The sequence below is a fragment of the Bos grunniens genome, chromosome 8, assembly GCF_055505025.1.
Source record: "Bos grunniens cultivar Pamir isolate PY7600 chromosome 8, Bosgru_T2T1.0, whole genome shotgun sequence".
NCBI lineage: Eukaryota > Metazoa > Chordata > Mammalia > Artiodactyla > Bovidae > Bos > Bos grunniens.
The window spans coordinates 96,303,865-96,325,208 of record NC_141172.1 but is presented as its reverse complement, the minus strand read 5'-3'; the positions used below and the strand labels follow the sequence as shown (position 1 = coordinate 96,325,208).

Here is a 21,344-nt window from a genome sequence, read left to right as displayed (position 1 = left end):
CGCTCTGGGAGCCCTCCCTCTTGGGCTGGCCTGTGTCTGCCCCTTGGAGAGTTTCTCCCACGAAGGCCTGCCTGCCTCTTAACCAGCACATGCTCATTGCAGGGCAGTCCCTGCCTTGGGAGTCCCTGAATGCAGCAATTAATTGGCCAGCGAGAATGTGGGCAGAGGAAGCGTGGAAGGTTGGTGTCTGCACCATACTCCCGGGAGCTCTAATGCATATGTTATTTTCCCTATACAAAGAGTCAGTCGCTTATTTAGAAATATAAATATTTTTAAACCAAAGTCACAGGCAGCTAAGAAACACATGATTATAATGGAATCCACACATTTTCTTAGAATAGCAAATGTTGTAACAGTCTTCTAACCATTCAGTTAGTTCCATGGTTTTGTGTAAATGGGAGGAGAAAAAAATGCTCTGATGTAAACCAATAAGCCTGAAGGAAGCCAGGGCTACGACGGTCATTCTATGCCTCTAACCCAGGACTTCTCAATCACAACGCTACTGATGTTTTGATGTCAGATAATTCTTTCCTCTGGGAGGTTTCCTATGCATTGTAAGATGTATATCAGCACCCCAGGCCCCTGCCCACCGAAGCCAGTAGTGCCCCCTCCTCCCCATCGTGACAACAGAAGATGCCTCCAGACAGCTGCATCGTGAGAAGGCAAGATGGACCCTGGTTCAGACACTGCTCCAAGCCAAGTGCCAGCTGTTCAGTCCAGCCACCCTGGACGTGTAGACACGAGCAGGCTGGCGCCCATGGCAAGAGATGGGGCTCCAGGCTGAAGCCAGGAGACCGGCCCCCACACCCAACACCTCAGGAGGTCATGGGGAAGTGTTGATGTGAACTTTTCTGGCACCTTCTTTGAGACTTGCATCCCCCTCCATTGCTCTGTGTTTGTTCCTGACTTATACAATTTTGCCATTTCTACTGCTTCCCCGGCTCTTTCTTTGGCTCTGGCCTGTCCCACCTGCCCTGGTTCTGTCCACTTCGGTGGAGACAGAGAACAGCTGGAAGTTTCCGCATAACGATGCCTCCAACATCTTGAAGACAGTCATTCAGTTGCTCTCCAGCCTTCCCTTCTTCGCTGTAAATAATCGCTTCTTTCAAACTTGGTTTTTCTTATAGGTCTCCTTTTCAATTCCTTTGGTTAGTTTTCTTTGCAGTTTCCAATTTCACTATGTGTGTCTCAGTGCATTTTGCACAAAGTTGGGAGCCTTCAGAATAATACCTTGGAGGTGAAATTGTAACATTGAATGGAAACAGCCACTCCCACTTATTAAGGGCTCACTACCTTTCAAGCATGGTTATGTGTTGGACTCTCTTGGCTACTTTTTATTCTCACAACACCCTGCAAAGTCAGTTTTGAGAGTCTTCAGCGGAAACTGAAACCAGCTCAGTTGAGCTACTTCCTCAAAGTCAGTCAGCACAAAATTGTGGCCTGGGAGCCCAGGTCTACTGACCTTTGCCTGCATGCACCCTCCTCCGTCTCTCCTATAAAGAACTCTCCAGTCACATCCAATCTGTATGCCGTGCACTTCTCAGCCTTTTATTCCTAATAGTTCAAAATCGCAAAAGCTCTCAGTGTCTAAGGCAACCATTTTTATCTGAATTTCTTTCAAGTATCTCCTGGATTTCATAAAAGGTCATTTCCCTGATGACTTATTCTGAAAGGTATGACTTCCTCATTTCCAAACTAAGACATAATAACTCCCAAGTCTCTTAGTTATATGGGTTATGGGTGTTAATTTTAGAAAACAAAGTTACCTTTTCCCCACCCCCCTTTCTACAAACATGGCTAACAGGACCAAGATAAAAAAATAAGACAGACTCTGAAAGGCGGGCAAAGGACTGACAGCATTTTCTGAATGAGTTATTCATGGTGGAGGCCAGTGAAGGATATGAGCCGGGAGACTGGACTGTTTCCAGGTAGGGCCTGAGCTCTGTCTTGGCTTCGGAAGCTCAGCCACTTGGGGCTTTTCCTACAGGGGGCAGTGACAACTGTGGGTCTTTTCTTGACTTCACACCTCTCAAAATTACCCTGGGTAAGAAATCAAGGCCTGAATCACACTCATTGTGACTCAGCTTCCACCACTGACTGCAAAAATATTATGACTTCACCAGTTTTGACTACAAGATAGATCATGTCTGTCATCTGAAGTGAAGTGAAGTGAAGTTGCTCAGTTGTGTCTGACTCTTTGCGACCCCATGGCCTGCAGCCTACCGGGTTCCTCCGTCCATGGGATTTTCCAGGCAAAAGTACTGGAGTGGGTGCCATCAGAGACTCATACTTAAAAGATACTGAGTGCTGCAGGTGGATACAACACTCAAGAGGCTCCAGCCTGCAGCAGCGCCACACTAAAGCACGTGGGTGCTAAGGTTCATCAAGAGCCCAGAAGTGTGTGCCGGGGGGGGGGAATAATCTGTAAAATCGCCACCACTAAGGGGGGCGTCGGGGGAGAGGGGGTCAATTCTACTCAAAAGAGTGAAAAAAACCCACATCACCGTGGAGCCCAGAATCACCAAGTAACAATTCTTCCTGAAAGGCAGCCCACAGCACACGTGGGTTTCCTCCCCACAGTGTGCCAGGCTGGGGGTAGCGGGGGGTGGGGGCTGAGGGGTGGGTGGGGATTTGAAAGCCACTCACTCCAACCAACTCTGAATGCAGATCGCCATGGTAGAAGGCCTAGACCCCCGCTGAACCAAACCAAAGATCTATCTGTTACTCTAACTCACAAACCAGTGACAAACGCTGAGGACCAGAAAGCCACCATCCCCAAATATAACCATAAACAGACACATGTAAACGTAAGCACACAGTTCCTGTAAAAAGTTCTGACGTTAGCCAAGCTACCCTCAAGCCAGACAAGAGCTGGGAACTGTACCTTTAACAGGAAGAAGTATGTGATGGGGATGAAGAGAACATGTAATTTCACTGAGTAAGATGAAAGACTGTCAGTCTCACTGTAGTATTTTTTTCCCCCTCAAGAAAAAATGATACTGATCAGATATATTAGGGGAGATTAGTTTTGTTCCAAAAACATACCCACCTGCAGGGTTCAGTTATATTTAGCATTTACGTGTGTATTGAGGTTACAGGCTGCAAAAAAGAAACTTTAAGTTTATAAGCCAACTGGAGACCAATCTCAGTGATTACACAGCTCTGTAATTATGAACATTTGATGAAACTGTTTCATGCCTATAATTCAGTTTTTGCCCAATTTCTCAGGTTTGCTATAGGTATATAAGGGACATCCAGGCCAAGCAACACATGAGGCATTCATTGTGCTTCCAATGGTTGTAAGAACTGAGTAGAAATGTACTCTGGCTTCCCTGATGGCTCAGATGGTAAGGAATCTGCCTACAATGCAGGAAACCTGGGTTTGATCCCTGGGCCAGGAAGATCTGCTAGAGAAGGAAATGGCAACCCACTCTTGCCTGCAGAGATCCCATGGACAGAGGGGCCTGGTGGGCTACAGTCCATGGGGTTGCAAAGAGTTGGACATGACTGAGCAACCAAAAACATTGATGTACTCTGAAACTATTTCTTCCCTTGTTCACTGTCTCTCTTCCTACTAAAGTTCACACTCCTTCAGTGCCCAAACCTTGTCCGACTCTTCCTGGCAGTATCCCTAGAGCTTAAAGCAATGTTAGCATGTGGTGGGTGTTCAATAAACATTTGTAACATGAATGAAAACCCATCTAACATCATACCACTTTATCCTTGAACCAGAAGTCTCAGGGCTTAATTTTCCCTGGTTACACTGGTCCCATCATGGTGAACCTCATCAAATGTTGATCTGACCTAAGTTCACGGTTCCTCAAAGAGATGGGTCTATAATCCTTGGCTTTATCTCTGCTAAATTAGAACTCTCCAGGTATCTCATCAGTACCCCAGCTTCCCAACTGTCTACAGAGTAGCATTCTACTCCTGCGATGGGATCCAAGCCCTCTTCCATTTGGCCAGAATATACCTTTCTAGCCTTGCCTCCTAGTACCTTCTAATTTCACTCTGTAAACACATCTTCCCTCTGCTCACCTGGGTGGTTTGTTAAAATTTTCCTTACACTCTGTAATGAGTCAAATGGAGCCCCCAGAAATTTATGTCCACCTGGCCCCTCAGAATGTAACCTTATTGAGACCTGAGGTCTTCGCATGTTAGTGAAGATAAGGTCGTATGGGATTGGGGTGTGCCCTAAAGTTAGGGTAAGAAGAAGAGAGAACAGAGACACACACACACAGAGAAGAAGGCCATGTGCAGAGGGAGGGAGAGACTGGAGTGATATGCCAAAAGGCAAGGGATGCCAAGCAAAGTCGGGAGCCAGGAGAAGCTGGGAAGAATCTAGGAAGGATTCTCCCCTAGAGTCTTCAGGGGGAACACAGCCCTACGAACAACTGCATTTCAGACTTCTAGGCTCCAAAACGGGAAAAGAATCCATTTCTGTTAAGTCCCCTACATAATGAATACACCCACCTCAAGTCCTCTCTGACTGCTGAAATCTTATCATGGATCAGTTTGAAAGCTACCCCCCCACCACCACCTTTTTCTACTCCAAACAGAAATACATCTGCCACTGTCAATCTCCTAGGTACTTATCACTCACTATCTTAAACATACTTATGCACACACTTCATCTTCTTGAGGAGGGCAGACTGGCTCTCAGGTACCCCATCTTAACCCAAAGAACCCAGCATGGTACAGCAAGGAACAACCAAATAATACATGTCTACTGAACGCATGGACCAACAGAAAGCTCTCTTTTGTAGCAGCCAGTGTGATTTCTCATTCAGATCACCCAGGAGTGGAATGAATTCCTTTTCCTTCCTCCCTATTTAAATACAGCAATTTGTCTGGACAAAAAGCTAAGGAGACTGTATTCCTGCAAACAGCAGCTTATTCTCAGGGCCAGTTCAGAAGTTGTTTTTCTTGCCATTCATTCCAAGTATTTTAATTAACCAAAGTCTCAGAAAGATCTCTTACTGCAGGCCCCAGAGACCAAAGATGTTTATTCATCCACAGAGTAAGGAGAGCACAGGTGCAGAGAGAGCCACGTCTTGTTACTCTGAGATCAGCCCCAACTCAAAACTGCCAGGCAGACACCCACCAACCCTGTCTTCCTTGTCAAGACTAGCTCCCACTGAGCTGCCATCTTGATGGAGATGGACCCCAAAGCCAGGCCAGGAGGCAGATGGCAGACAGGCTATCCCAAAGTGCCCTGCCTCCCTGTGGCTCAGGGGTCCCCATCTCTGACCCCCAACCTTCAGACGACTCTATCCCCAGACCCAGATACCACAGCCACTGGAATGCTCAATGGGGTGACGCCAACCACCTTCCCAAGGGTGAGACAGTGATGCCTGGTGGGTAAAGGCGTGGACTGGGGGTGAGGCAGGCCTGGGATCAGATCCCAGCTGGGTCGCTTATTAGTCATTTGACCTGGGTAAGATGCTCAATCTTCCTGAACCTGTTTTCTCCCTTGTTATCAGGGATAACAGTTAACACCCACCACTTAGGGTTTTGCGAAAATTCCATGAAATGACTCACTGGAAAGCACTTAGCACAGTACCTGCTACCTAAAAAGTCCTCAGTAACAGTAACTATTGCTGTTGCTGTGGGTGTTGTCATTATTACAACAATCCTCAAATACTCATGTTCATATCAGATTGTGCACTTTCTGACCCCAATGAGGACAAATTCTACATATGCTGATGCTTCTTCTAATATAAATTATCTCTGTAAACAAACAGAAAAGACTGTCAATAACCAGTGACAGGCAATACGATGGATGGATCATGGGATCAGAAACCTGGGTTGACACACAGCTTCCCTGCTCACGGGCTGGGTGACTCTGGTGGAACTACTTCTACCCTCACGGGTCCAGCGAGGGGGCTCGGGGGGAGTTCACCACTGTTTTCAGGCTGGGGGCAGCATGCACTAATTCACACAGCGCCCCCTCAGGAGAACCCCCTGGAGAAACTCCTTTCAGGTTCCAGCACCTCAGATTCTTGAACATGCAAAAGTCTAATGAACACCCAAAATCAAATTGATTCTGTTGCTGTCTCCCCCACAGAGGGCTGGAGTCCCAGGGCTGAGACAGTAGCCCGCTGCTAACAAACGCACAGTATCTTGCGGCAGACACCAAAACTCTAGGTGAGTGTTCTCATACTTTCACATGAACTTTCAACTACTTTTCCCTTATTCTGCATTTGCCCCAATCTCCTCTCTTGTTTTTAATCCTACAGTTCTGCACAACTATCTTTAACGTATCTTCAATTCTTTGTGAAATGACCCTAACTGCTAAGTCACTTCAGCCGTGTCCAACTCTGTGCGATCCCATAGATGGCAGCCCACCAGGCTCCCCTGTCCCTGGGATTCTCCAGGCAAGAACACTGGAGTGGGTTGCCATTTCCTTCTCCAATGCATGAAAGTGAAAAGTGAAAGTGAAGTCGCTCAGTCGTGTCCGACTCTTAGCGACCCCATGGACTGCAGCCTACCAGGCTCCTCCGTCCATGGGATTTTCCAGGCAAGAGTACTAGAGTGGGGTGCCATTGCCTTCTCTGAAATGACCCTAAAACACTACACTAAAACAAAGAAAAAATAGTTTTTGCCAGCTTCAAGCCTCACATACATAAGACAGGACTACAGGTCAAAGTATCATCCCCCCCAGTGTGGGTGGATGATGAAGTGACCGTGTGTGAGAAGCACTGGGTCAGATGTGGCGTGCTCTAGGCATTAAGTGTTTCTCTCTGCCTTCTCGTGTCCTGGACTCTCAGCTCAGGGAAGGAAAGTCAGTGAGCTTGCATTAGGCATCAAGACTCTGATCCCAGCAGGCACGTGTGCCTGTAAGTCTCTGCAGCCACGTCCAATTCTTTGTGACCCCACCGACTGTAGCCCACCAGGCTTCTCTGTCCCTGGGATTCTCCAGCCAAGAATATTGGCGTGGGTTGCCATGCCCCGCTCCCGGGGATCTTTCCGACCCAGGAATCAAACCTGAGTCTCCTGCATCTGCTGCACTGGCTGACAGGTTCTTTATCACTAGTGCCACCTGCGAAGCTTGATCCCAGCAGGCAGCAAATGGAAACGAGACTCCACCGCTGAGGCGGGGCCTTACTGCTCCTGTCTGCTCCACAGTAGCGTGACTCATGGCCTCTTCCAAGCAATGGAGGACATGGAGCCATTGACAGATACATGGGCCCAGGGACCAAAAGCCAGGTGACTGAGGCAGCATACCACAAGGGATCCCAGGAGTTCCTGCCTAAACATTCCTGTACGGCTTACTGGCGGACGTCCTCGCCAGCAGGCATCTCACGTCTCGAGTCTGCCTGGGGAGAAGGGAGACCTAAGGGTGCTGAAGGTTAATCTTCCGTGGGGTCTGCAGCAGACGTGGGTGACATGTCACAAAATGCACCAGCCAAAGGCAGTGGCTCTGGGGAAATGCCCCCTGAATACCTAGCATTTCAGAGTAACATCTCCGCAGGGCAGCAGAAGACACTTAATGCATTTGAGTCTCAGGTGGCAAATACTGAAAAGCATTCCTAGGTTAGAGGCAAAGGAAGGAAGATAGGCAGGAAGAGGAAGCAAAGGAGGGAGGGAGGAAGGAAGCAGAGACAGAAAGGTCAGTAGGTGGAAATAGTAACGGGTATTCTAGTCATCTTTTTCCATCCACCTCTGGCTGGAATCTCTTCCGGACAAAGTATAGTTGTTGCATATTTTTCCTTCCAATGCAGAGGGCACATGTTGTTTAATGGTATTTTGATTGGCCAGCAGTAAACTCAGTTCAAAGAAAAAACCAAAAAGAAATATCCCAATATATCACTAAAAGAAGTATCCCAATATACCAAAGGAACCAGCGTTTACAAACACCCAAGACGCATCCACATGGAACACACTAGACACCCAACACGCCACCTCAGAGGCAGTCATCACCTCTTTATGGAGAAGAGGTAAAACACAAGAGGCTTTAAAAACAGAATTTAAACCCACAGTCTATGGCGTTTAACATGTATCAGGCTGGGATTTCCTGGCAGTCCAGTGGTTAAGACTCTGCCCTTCCAATGCAGGGGATGTGGGTTCAGCCTCTGGCTGGGAAACTAAGATGCCACATGCTGTGTGGCACAAAATATTAAAAAAATAAAAATTAACATATATCAGGCTACTTTTAGTTTTAAGAATTTTCTCCATCCACTTCAAGGGAAATCCCACTTTCTGCTTTGGAGATCATCATTTTGGTCTTCCTTCAAAGAACTGCTTACAACTACAGGGCTCTTCACCTTTCACCGTGAGTTCAGCCACCCACTCTGCTTCTCATTCACTCCCTCCTTAGCAAGGTCATGAGAGCAGAAGACCCGGGATGTAAAATCTCTCTCTCACGGGGAAGCCCCGCAGAAGTGTTCACTGCGGACTCCATCACCTTTGCCTCCCTCCAGGTGGAGGAAATCCTCTCAGCAGAAAGATGCTCTTACCCTGTTGGCTGTCACTGGGGTGACCGCTGTGATTTCTTTTGGGGAGATAAGGGAAGGAACAAGGGACTGGGGAAAAGGAGTTGCTGCCACCTTGAGACAGCTTCCCTCTAATGCCACCCGAGCCACCCTCCCTCCACCCCTTGCATCCCAAGAAAACCAAGCTCAGAAGGTTACCTCGGTGCAGCACAATGTGGTCGATCATGTTGCGTTTGTATTTGGTGTGATAGAGGCAGAGAGGACAGCGGAGATCTTTGGGGCCCTCCTCGGGGACCGCCGAATGCCCGGCTTCCACATGCATAGTAAAAGCAGATCTGGGAGGGAGCGGGGAGAAAGGCGATGAGTGGGACCCAGAAGAATCACATTCACACCCCTTGCCGGAAGTCCTATGGAGACACCCTGCTGCGGGGGTGGGTTACCCAAAACTATAGTGGTTCATCGTGCTTGCTGAGCACAAGTTCCTCAATTATTTGGGCAATGACTGAACACTCTTCTGCAGTGCTAAATTTCTTTGGGGGAAATTTTGCTACTTGGCTGGGCTCAGGGTAAGTTTGGGGGAAAAAAAAGAAACAGACTCCCCATTTTATTTTTGAAAATGAGCAGTTGCCTGTTAAAAATATAAAACAAAATCCCTACGAGAATGGATTTCTCATCATGCTCGGAAGGAGAAGCTGGGATGATTCATCAGCTGCCTTGGTGACTCTTCCCAGGGAAGGAGGGAGGGCGGGTTGGTTGGGAAAGCAGGAAGGTCAATGACCACGTAAAGATGCTCAGAGCTGTTGTACCAGCTCGAATGTGGAGGGTACCACTGCCTCCCTTGCTCCATCCTTTTTAAAACTTCAAATTTTACAAAGCCTTAAATGTCTCATAAAAATGGATGAAACCCAAAGTTTAATGGGCAAGGTCCTCTTCTTGTTAACCCGAGTGCCTCTCTCTGGGGAAACATGTACACCTGTCAATGGGCCCTTGTTATCTGAGTCCTTCTCGACTTCTCTCAGTTCTAAGGTCACATACATATTTATCTATAAAACAACTGAACCACATTAACAGTCAGAGATGTTACACATTTTCCATCAAATCCCAGTGACTAAGATGTTGCTGGAAAAGAGACTTGTTTTTCTATCAATTCAAGTTTGGAGGGGTTATGAAGCCCATCCTCGCCAGCCTCTCCTTGTGGAGCATGTATTGAAATACTGGAGAGATCTAAAGCCCAGGCCCTGACTGCAACAGGAGCAGATAATAATAGCTTCATACCTGTAATACAGCATCTAATCTCATTATAATAGCTTTCTATGATACAATAACATTTTGCATTTCCTTTGTGTTTCCTTTGTGCCAAGCAGTATGCTAAGCACTTTATAGCTTCATTTATTATTATTTTACTCCTCACAAGAGCCCTATGAGGTATGTACTATTATTATCTTTATTTTACAGATATGGAACCAGAGACACAGACAGGTTTAGTAACTTGTCCAAAGTCACACCAGCAGTAAGTGGCAAAGCTGGGGTTCAAACCCTGGCAGTCAGGCTCCATATTCTACACTAGTAACTATGACCCTAAGTGGAATCTCCCAGGATGAGATGAAATCACAGGAGCTTAGATTAAATGAGAGGAAGCACTCCAATCTTTGTCATACTCAGGAGCAAAAAGGACTGTGGATTATCTTTTTCTATGTGGGGACAATCTTTCTGTGATTGTTCAAATTTAGTCTTCCCAGTGTGAAGCCTTGGTTCTCTTTCAATAATATGATCTTAAGAAATAAGAATTCTTTACAAGGGTAGCAGACTGTCACTATCGCTGGATGTTCTCTCTTGACTTTGACTTTGCTTCTGAGAAGACTGTTTTTCCCAAAGACAAAATAAAAAGTGGGGAGGTGGAGGGCATAGATTTCCAAATGGGAAAATACTCACTGCTTCACACGCTGGGTCAGGGAAATCCTTTACACTTCTTGGGCACCCATTTGCTCTGATTTTTAAACTCATTTGTTCTCATATAGCTCTTCATCCCTTTCCCAAACCTAAAAGCAGTGTCTGGAACTAGCCTCTTTTTGTGAAGACTGGACCCCACTTGTTCATCATCCCTTGGGCAGGGCCTCCCTTGAGCTCCAGATAGAGGAGTGTAAGGGAAGAGTGTAGTGAGGGGCGGAGCAGGCGCAGCCACCTTGTTTCTCAAGGCTGTTCTTCGCATCACTTACTTAAAGCCTGTGTAAAAGGAGCAGTCTTTGCACTTGAAGAGCTTCTTCCCACCATGCTTGTCCCTGTAATGGCGCCTGATGCTCTGGATATAGCCAGAGGAGAATTCACAGAATTCGCAGTGAAGAATGGCTTCCGTTTTCTGCTCAGCGCCCCCCGCGGCCCCAGAAAGAGGCACGGGGCTCACACGGCTGTTGTTTCTCGCCAGAGCAGCGGACTGATAGTGGTTCAACTGCTGCTGAACATCTGGAGGCTCAGAGTAGGATGAGTCTGTGGACAGACAGGGGAAAATGACGCCAGACACAGAGAACACAGTGGCGGTCTGACACTTGAAAACCCCTGAAAGAAGTTTCGAGTACTTTTCTCTTAAGGGGTCTGACTGTGATCCCAGCTTTCATCTTCATTTACATTCTACAACGCATCTCTGGGGAAAGGCAGGAAGGGAGGAAGCGTCACTTCTTTTAACCTGACTTTGAGGGTTCATGGCATTTAAAAATAAAATTCTGAGGTTAAAGGTTTCAAAGTGAAGGAAGAAAGTAAACTGTTTTTTAAAGGAAATTGCAGTGTGGCAACAGGCTGCCACAGAATACCCGTCCCTGTAGGTGAGATAAATGAACCCACATAATGTACACAGGCATCCTCATGAGAAAGCAAAGTAGGAGATGCAGTATCTCCAACTTTGCAGAACAGAATTATTCAAGCCAACCGGAAAAAAAGAAAAAAAAAGGGTCTTCAACAGAAATGCTCAAGCACATGGCACTCACAAATATAAAAATGTTTTATGCCTTTGCTGTCAAGCGACTTAAATTTTAAAATATAAAAATCCAATAGTGTTCTCCAGGAATGGATGTTTAAAGCTTAGTCAGCATTAAGATGGAGATTTATTCATAAATCCCATTAAAATGAAATTCCAAACAAGTCTCCCTGAAAGGTATTTGAAAGTTTGGCAATTCGGAGGAAAATGTCGGAAGCGACAGGCACAAATCTTAAGCCTGTGAAGCTCTGCTGGCATGCGGTGGGGAAATCTGATGTAAAAGGTAGGTGAGAAAAATCTCAGTTTCCTCTTTAAATAATTTTTTTTTTTAAGTTTTAGAAAGAGAAAGAAAGTGAAAAATAAAAGGTCTTCAACCTTTTCCCAACACACCGGTCTGAATGTTGAAGTCAGGAATTCACCAGCACTTGTCATCAGCATTGTCCCGTATAACCTATGGCTACCCATGAATGACACAGATGGGCTCTGTGAATCCCATACAGATGAATCTCAGTGTAACTTTCCTTGAAAAGGAAACAAAGGGCTCTTTTCTTACGCTTTTCAAAAAAGCAGGGGTGAAACGGGACAGAAACTGTACCAGCCTCCTCCTGATCTGATGGACACTTAATTTTCCAAAGTGTGACTCCCCCAGGTGGGACACGTGGGGGCTCTGTAAAAACCCACATTTGATGAAACTGGTACCATCCATCCCGTCGGCCTCTTTGAAAGGAAAAACAATGACAGCAGCTTCCTGTATTGTGGGGCCACCTCCTGTTTTCAAAACACTAAAATACCTCCCCTTCTTGTTTTCTCCTCCCCCTCCTCAATTTGTATTCCTCAGGATTGAGGAAAAGAAAAAAAAAAACCCTTTGGAAATTGTAAACAAACCTGCCATACACACACACAAATAAAACAAAAGGAAACTTGAACAATATCTCCGAGCCTCCATGGGTTCATTACCAGGTGTAAACCGAAGACAAAGGAAGAAAGAAATGACACAACTGAATTCATTTCACCCGATTCTTTTTATCTCCTTTTTCTTTATTCCTTGACCCTAGTTGATGAACCCACTCAGGATCAGAATAATGCAATTGTCAACTTCTCTTTCTTTCCCTCAATAGCAGGTTTGTTTACCATTTCATGGATTGTTTGAGATGTTTTCTATTTAAGCTCTCAACACTAGTTTCTGTTTAAGACACACACACAATGAAGCAAAAGGCACTCTCTGCCCGCCTCTCTTGTTAACAGGAACGTGAGCTCCTGGGTAAGCACCACCACCCTGGTCAGCCCTAACCTCTGGGCAGCACTGGTTCTGGCTTGACCTCAGTTCTGTAGGAAAGAAATTCTGCTACTGACAAGGCCAAAGTCAGGTCCAACTGCCCTGAGTTGTTGACCATTCACAAGTCTACCTAGAGACCAAGTCAAAGGAATAGTCCATTTCTCAGTAAGCAGCTACCACTGCCTCCAAGGTGGGCTTCCCAGGTGGCTCAGTGGTAAAAATTCTGCCTACCAATGCAGGAGATGCAGGAGAATTGGGCTCTATCCCTGGGTGGGGAAGATCCCCTGGAGAAGGAAATGGCAACCCACTCCAGTATTCCTGGAGAATCCCATAGACGGAGGAGCCTGGTGAGTTCATGGGGTTACAAAGAGTTGGATACGACTGAGCGCCTGAACAAAAACTGCCTCCAAGACTCAGCACCCGCTTCAGTGAGGCCCACAAGTTAGCACGGATGCTACCTCGGACACAAGACACTGGACAGCTTCAATCCCTTTATACCAAAATCACAAAGCGGCTCCTAATGTGATGATAAACCAGGTCTATCTGTCTCCCCTACCTTTCATCACCCCTAGTCTAGCACATGAACAACTCTCTTGGGTAAACTTTCCCAAGCATTTGACAATACATTTTTTCTCATTTCTAGGGACTAAGGCATATTAATTACTCCATCGCAAAAAAACAAATTCTTCGATTTTCACACCAGTACTTCTGTGATATGAAACTTGAAGAAATAAAAATGCAAGAAGTCGTGGAGAAAGCATTCCAAGAGAGGAAATTCATCACCTGTCTCAAATGGCAGTGTGAAAAGAACAACTCTACATACCTGTGTCATAAAATCCTTCTTTCCTGGTTAGAATCAGGTGGGCAGGTTTACTTACAAAAATAAGCAGATCCCACCACTTAGGATACATTTGAAAGAATGCCAAGGTGACAATTTTGGGGTCTCCTGAGAGCTTTATTGTCCTCTATCATGCCAAGACACACTCTTCCTTGCTCTCACTTGGAGTTTGTGAATAATACAAGCTTTAACACTTCAGGCACTAAAATGACAAAGATGTGAGTATATCTGATTTCACTTATCCCCAAAAAGTCTACCTACTGAGCTACATAAAATCCCAGTTTGTTCATGAGGCCTGGCCAGAAGAGCAGAAGAGGGTGGTTTTGTGCCCAGTTAGAAAGACAAACAGATTGTTAGCAGTGAAGGGTATGTCACATAAGTTAAAAATCATCATTAAGGCTATTTTCTTTCATTCCAAGCTTAAGAAAGGAAAGTAAAAAAAGAAACCCTGTGCTTGCTCAGAGGGCCCAACTTGTGGTCATGGGAACATACAGCAGGTGGAGTACAGGAGAGTGAATCCAGAGAAAAGCCCTGTACCCAACTGCTGGCCACACAAGTTCCCTCTTTACCCCTGGCATGGCCAGATATATCTACAATGGAACCAACAGCCAAGAGGGTGTCAGTCCATCCATTCTTAATCCAACCCTGAGATGTGCAGTTCAGCAAAGAATGTTGGTCTCTGACTTCCGACTACTTATACACAAGAGTCTGTAAGGCCTCCTCAGATGACCATTTTGCCTCTTTAAGGTCTTACAAATAGCTGAGAAAAGAAAAGAAGTAAAAGGCAAAGGAGAAAAGGAAAGATATATCCATTTGAATGCAGAGTTTCAAAGAATAGCAAGGAGAGATAAGGAAGCCTTCCTGTGTGATCAATGCAAAGAAATAGAGGAAAACAATAGAATGGGAAAGACTAGAGATCTCTTCAAGAAAATCAGAGATACCAAGGGAACATTTCATGCAAAGATGGGCACAATTAAGGACAGAAATGGTATGGACCTAACAGAAGCAGAAGATATTAAGAAGAGGTGGCAAGAATATACAGAAGAACTGTACAAAAAAGATCTTCATGACCCAGATAACCACAATGGTGTGATCACTCACCTAGAGCCAGACATCCTGGAATGCTAAGTCAAGTGGGTCTTAGGAAGCATCACTATGAACAAAGCCAGTGGAGGTGATGGAATTCCAGTTGAGCTCTTTCAAATCCTAACAGATGATGCTGTTAAAGTGCTACACTCAATACGTCAGCAAATTTGGAAACTCAGCAGTGGCCACAGGACTGGAAAAGGTCAATTTTCATTCTAATCCCAAAGAAAGGCAATGACAAAGAATGTTCAAACTAAGACACAATTGCACTCATCTCACAAGCCAGCGAAGTAATGCTCAAAATTCTCCAAGCCAGGCTTCATCAGTATGTGAACAGAGAACTTGCAGATGTTCAAGCTGGACTTGGAAGAGGAACCAGAGATCAAATTACCAACATCCCCTGGATCACAGAAAAAGCAATAGAGTTCAAGAAAAACATCTACCTCTGCTTCATTGATTACGCCAAAGCCTTTGACTGTGTGGATCACAACAAACTGTGGAAAATTCTTCAAGAGATGGGAATACCAGACCATCTTACCTGCCTCCTGAGAAATCTGTATGCAGGTCAGGAAGCAACAGTTCAAACTGGACATGTAACAAAGGACTGGTTCCAAATTGGAAAAGGAGTATGTCAAGGCTGTATATTATCACCCTGCTTATTTAACTTATATGCAGAGTACATCATATGAAATGCCAGGCTGGATAAAGCACAAGATGGAATCAAGATTGCCAGAGGAAATATCAATAACCTCAGATATGCAGAAAACACAACCCTTATGGCAGAAAGAGAAGAGGAACTAAAGAGCCTCTTGATGAAAGTCAAAGAGAAGAGTGAAAAAGCTGGCTTAAAATTCAACATTTAAAAAATTAAGATCATGGCATCTGGTCCCAACACTTCATTGCAAATAGATGGGGAAACAATGGAAACCGTGAGACTTTATTTTTTGGGGCTCCAAAATCACTGCAGATGGTGACTACAGCCATGAAATTAAAAGACGCTTGCTCCTTAGAAGAAAAGCTATGACCAACCTAGACAGTCCATTAAAAATCAGAGACATTACTTTGCCAACAAAGGTCCATCTAGTCAAAGCTACGGTTTTTCCAATAGTCATGTATGGATGTGACAGTTGGACTATAAAGAAAGCTGAGCGCTGAAGAATTGATGCTTTTGAACTGCAGTGTTGGAGAAGACTCTTGAAAGTCCCTTGGACTGACTGCAAAGAGATCAAACCAGTGAATCTTAAAGGAAATCAGTCCTGACTGTTCACTGGAAGGACTGATGCTGAAGCTGAAGCTCCAATACTTAGGGTTACCTGATGCAAGGAACTGACTCATTAGAAAAGACCATGATGCTGGGAGAGGTTGAAGGCAGGAGTAGAAGGGAATGACAGAGGATGAGATGGTTGCATGGCATCACTGACTTGATGGACATGAGTTTGAGCAAGTTCTGGGAGTTGGTGATGGACAGAGAAGCCTGGTGTGCTGCAGTCCATGGGGTCTCAGAGTCGGACACAACTGAGTAACTGAACTGAACTGATAGACAGAGTTTAGGAAATTAAATTATGATTTATAATTGCAGTTATAAAATAAATTTAACTAAGTTACATGGAGCTATTCATTTTGTAAACTGTCTATAATAGGAAACTGATTTTGTAAAAGCAGGCTCACACTAGAACTTTAGCGTGGACAGCTACAGCGTTCTAGGTGTGGGTTTGGAAGTTACCAACAGCCAGCACTGAATTCCCAAAACTACTGCGTATGGCATAGATTCTCATCCCAGTTTTACCAATGAGGTTGTTGGGGCTGAGAATGGTTGGCTACACAGCTACTGAGAGGCAGAGGTAGGATTTGAACAAGGATCTGTCTGACTTTAAAATATGAGTCTTGTCTATTACGCATCTATACTCAACAGGTTGACCTCTGGGGTCCCACAATGCAAGTCAGAAGAACACCAAATAACACCTGAGTGTTCCATTGGCAACACACTCATAGCAGAGAGGAGAAAGAGAAGGTGGCACAAAGACAGAAAGTAACATCCAAACGGATAGAAATTAGAGAGAAAATAACATTCAACTGAATACAAAGAAAACACTAAAATGAGCACATGGGGAAGAAAAGAATCAACAAGGTAAGATTCCTAGGAAAGAAAAAGAATAGCCAACATTTCAAAATGCTCTATAAAAACACACAAAAACCCAGCAGGTATTTGCATACACGTGCTGCGCAGGTAAGCACGGCCAAGCACCCAGAACTGGAGATGTGCCGGCCCACATGTCCTTCGATTAGATGCTGGATAAACTGCCCTCAAATAATCATGCTCTAACATGCCTTAGGGGGAACTTGGCTGGGAAAGAAAGGTATCCGAATACCAATGGGAGACGGGTGCTCTCTGTGGCTCTTGGACAGCTCAGGACTTCAAACCATAGAAAGCGCTAAGTTTCAGATTTGACCTCCTGCCACTCCCATTCAGTCAGGTTCCTGGAGAAATGGGAAAGTTCTGACTCTCATTGCAGTTCCCCAGAATTCTGGGCAAACCAATGTTAAGTATCCATTCAAAGAGTTTTTTTCTTTTTTCTCCAAAAACGCACCAGCACAGAAACGATCACTGGAAATCTTTTGAACTCTGGAAGAACAATAAACCATGACAGAATGAAGCTTGCTTGAATATTCTGACTCTACAAACACTTGGTGGACACCCTCTTCGTGCCAGGCCATGAGCAGGCTCTAGGGACTCAAAGTCAAAGAAGGTGTGAGGTGGGACTTCCCTGGCAGTACAGTGGTTAGGACTCCACGCTTTTACTGCTGGAGTCCTGGGTTCAATCCCTAGTCAGGGCATCCCACAAACCACGTGGTCAAAAAAGTCAAGGCACAGGGGGTGGGGGTTTGATACCCGGTCAGGGGATCCCACCAGTCATGAGGCACAGCCAGAAAGAAAGAAAAAAGGCACTAGAGGCGCCTTCCACAAGCCCAGATCTAGAGACACAGAGTAGCTGGCTGTTATGGAAATACATGCCTGCTCCACATCTAACACACTTCCCGCCACTGATTGAAGGAGTAAAAGAAGCAAAGAGAACAAATGATCAGTAACAGGGGAGTTTAACTATTGCAACATTAAGGAAGACACAGGGAAGAGTTAAGAGTCAATTGAGCAGTAAATTGTGGGAGGACAGCCCCCTAACGTGCTGAGTGACCTAAAAAGGAGGCTGTACAAGAGGATCAATTCTCAATTTTCTACAGCTCTGCAGAGAAGGTGTGAGTGAAGGTGAAAAAGTGGCAGAAGTACCTTGGTGCCAGCAACCACATTTTATTTGAGCTAGATTTTCAAGCAGACTTAGAAGAGAGGCTCTTGCATCAGGGAGAAAGTACCAGGAGAAAATAAAAGACAAGATTTCAGGCAAGCAAATGTTAGATGTGGGTGTGGGGGGTGGGGGATGGTTAAATGACACCCATTCATTCAGTAAACATTTACTGAGTATCTAAGTCCACGTGAGACCCTGTTCTGGAACAGGTGGATGTGGTCCCTGCCCTCAAGCAACTCACCATCTCAGGCAGACGTGTAAATAATTGATGGGGACACCCTGCACCCCCAGAGAAGTCTTAAGGGAGCACTTATCTCCATGGTCCTAGTGGAGAAGACAAAATCAGCCGTACACGGTGACTGACGGAAATGGGAGTGAGAGAGACAGAAGGAGGATGTCAAGAAAACCTTGATTTCCACTAATAAATGGAATTAGTATCAGCTAGTGTGTCTATTAACGAAAGCAACACCAAACATGGAGCTACCTAAGTGTTCAGCTCACCACACCTCCATCTTTAGTCATAAATAGAAATTAAAACAACTACATTCTTTTCACAACAGGGAAAAAAGTGACTTAATGCCTACAGGGAAAAGAAAGAAAGATCAGAGGATGAGTCTGAGTGGGAAACTGTACACTGGAGGCTGAAAGAGATCGCTTAGGGGAAGATTAAACATCTTCAGATCCTAAAATAGCATAGTGTTCAAAATGATGAACGGATTATGATTTTCTTCAGAAAAGCAGGTGATTTGGCAACTAAAGGTTGGCAGTGTAAGAAAACAGAAACAGAATATTACCTGTAGATAATTTAACAACAAATTTTGTAAATGCCCAAAGTTAGGGGGTTGGAAAGTGTGCAAGTATTAGTGGTTCAGTCATGTCTGACTCTCTGTGACCCCATGGACTATAGTCCTCCAGGCTTCTCTGTCCATGGAATTCGCTAGGCAAGAATGCTGGAGTGAGTTACCGTTTTCTTTTCTCCAGGGGATCTTCCCAACTCAGGGATTGAACCCAAGTTCCCTTCATTGCAGGCAGATTCTTTACCATCTGAGACACTAGGGAAGCCCATGGGGGTGGGACCTAAATGTGCTGGAAATACATCCTACTGTTTCTGGAAAAAGACTGACAAAGGTACACTAACAATGGCAAGAGAGCAGGCTAAAGACACACTTCAGTTAATAGCCAGGAAGCTTCTGGAACAGTATTAGCTCCCATCATACAACGGCTAAGAAACCCAGGCAAAGGACAAAAGGGTCCAAGGATTTCCATGGACATTATAGCAATGCAGGGATCTGCTGGTAATGAGATAAGAGAACCTTCCTACTTTATTGGCAAACTTAGACCGGACCTGAGTTCATCTAAAGCTGAAAAATGGTGTCTGGCAGACGCCTTAAACTCAGCATGCTGCACACAGCCACCATCTTTGCTCAAACATCTCCTCTGGTGCTCCGAATGTGCGACAGTGACTCAACGCTTCATTCAAGCCCAAAGTGTGGGACTCCTCCTTCCAACTGTCAGGCATTTCTTATGGTAGCACATTTCCCAGAGACACAGATCACTTCTCACTTCCAATCACCTTCCCCTGCCTTCCTTTCTCACTGTTCATTCAGGTCCATAGAACCCATATGGGCATCTCTAACACCCTATGAGCTGTTCTTTCTTCCTTCTAGATCTATTCTACTTTGGCAAGTGTACATGTCACAGACATACAATGTATATCACTTTTTACAGGAATATGATAATGATGCTCCAGGGCTCAAGGATAAAGTCTATTCCTTGGTACACATAGCTCAGTAGTCTGGACTCACCCTGTGCTTCCAGCCTCACTTTTAGTTAATTTCCAATTCCTTGCACTTTCTACATATATCATCGTTGGGAATCCGTGGTCAAGAACTACCCGAGGCTCTTCCTCTTCTTCATGCCCAGCAAACCCCTACCCATCCTTCAAAGCCCAGCCCAACGCCTTCCCTCCCAAACCCAGACAGAAACCTTCTCTCTTCTGTGTTTTGCCAACACACATTGTGATCCTCACCTGGATCTTATCAGACTTCAGCTTACACTTATAAGTTCTCTTAAGCAACCTCCACCAACAAACTTGGGCATATCAATGCCTTGACCTTAAAGCATTCCATTGCAACAGGAAACGGGCTGGTTGTTGGGACTTTCTCTATCAGGCCGACCCATTTTTGCTTTCAGCAGTTGTGTTAATACTAACAAAAATCAGTCTTATTTTCTCTTAATTTTTTTTGTACTTGTTATATTTATAATTGAGCTTATTCAACTTAATATTACTAAAAAGGATGAAAGATGGGTATAAAAATTTCCATTTCTATGAAAGCTATGAAAATGCTTTGAGAAGATTTGAGAAAGTTGCTAAAAAAATTATTGTCAAATTACATTTCGGCAAGATAAAAGATTAAAGAGAACATAAAAATCTAGAAGGACTCTGCTCTAAGACTCTTTCATAAATGTCTAAATTATCATTCAACTTAAAAGAAACCTAAAACCAGAACTAGTATAGGTGATTGTGGTTTATGCAAGAGAGAAAAACGGGGAATTCAATCAAAAGACCAAGCTTGATCCTACAACACAATCCTGATGAATGAATTTTTTTTTATTTTTTGGCTGAACCGCACGTGGGATCTTAGTTCCCGACCAGAGATTGAACCCATGCCCCCTGCAGTGGAAGTGTGGAGTCTTAACCACTGGACTGCCAAGGAAGTCCCTGAATGAATGCACTTTTAAATGAAAATAAAACACTTAAGGCATTTTCAAAAGGATTCCCTGCATTAAGAAAATTTCACATATTACTGGGAAACCAGGTCTGATTATATCAAATAAGTTTCAACTGTATCTGTCCATATGTTTGCCCCTATGCTTCATTGCTCAGTAGTATCCAACTCTTTGTGACCCCATGGACTGTAGCCCACCAGGCTCCTTGGTCCCTGGGATTTTTCAGGCAAGAAAACTGGAGTGGGCTGCTATTTCCTTCTCCAATGTTTGACTCTATTTTATATTAATTCAGAAAATACTTATTGAGAGGCTTTTATTTCTAAGGCACTTGGGGTACCTTTCAGTGAAAAAAAAAAAAAAAGGCAAGGATCCTTGCCCTCGTGGGACTTACATTTTAGATGGACAGGAATAGTATCCTGTGTGCTTTTATAGCCAGAGACTGACAGTCCTTTCATTAAAAAAAGGTACTTAAGAAAATGTTTGTTGGATTGAATTTGTGAGCAATTTTCTTATATTCTACCCTATACCTCTATCTAAGTTACAAAAAACTGTATGTCACATAGAGCTGTCAAGATGATTCACAGATTCAAAAGATTTATTTAAGATTTCTTAGGTTCTATCTGAATTCGTTTGAAACTCAGTTTCTTTCTCAAGATACCTGCTGTTCGCTTCATGTTAACAGGGAACAGAATGTGGTGCCCACAACACGACC

At 44.6% G+C, this 21,344-nt stretch overlaps 1 protein-coding gene across 20 annotated transcripts in view; it reads right to left on the bottom strand.

The window, feature by feature from the left end:
- The window catches only part of ZNF462 (zinc finger protein 462), a 157,523-nt gene that overhangs the window by 33,829 nt on the left and 102,350 nt on the right, over positions 1–21,344 (bottom strand). For all 20 annotated transcript variants that reach the window (XR_015132040.1, XR_015132041.1, XR_015132039.1 and 17 more), the window contains 2 exons: positions 10,652–10,919; positions 8,634–8,770 (listed from right to left, as the gene is read on the bottom strand). Coding sequence is in view for 9 of the 20 variants with exons in the window: in XM_086315812.1 (XP_086171938.1) it covers positions 8,634–8,770; positions 10,652–10,919 (405 nt within the window). In the remaining 11 variants the exon portion in view is untranslated. The remainder of the gene's footprint in view (positions 1–8,633; positions 8,771–10,651; positions 10,920–21,344) is intronic.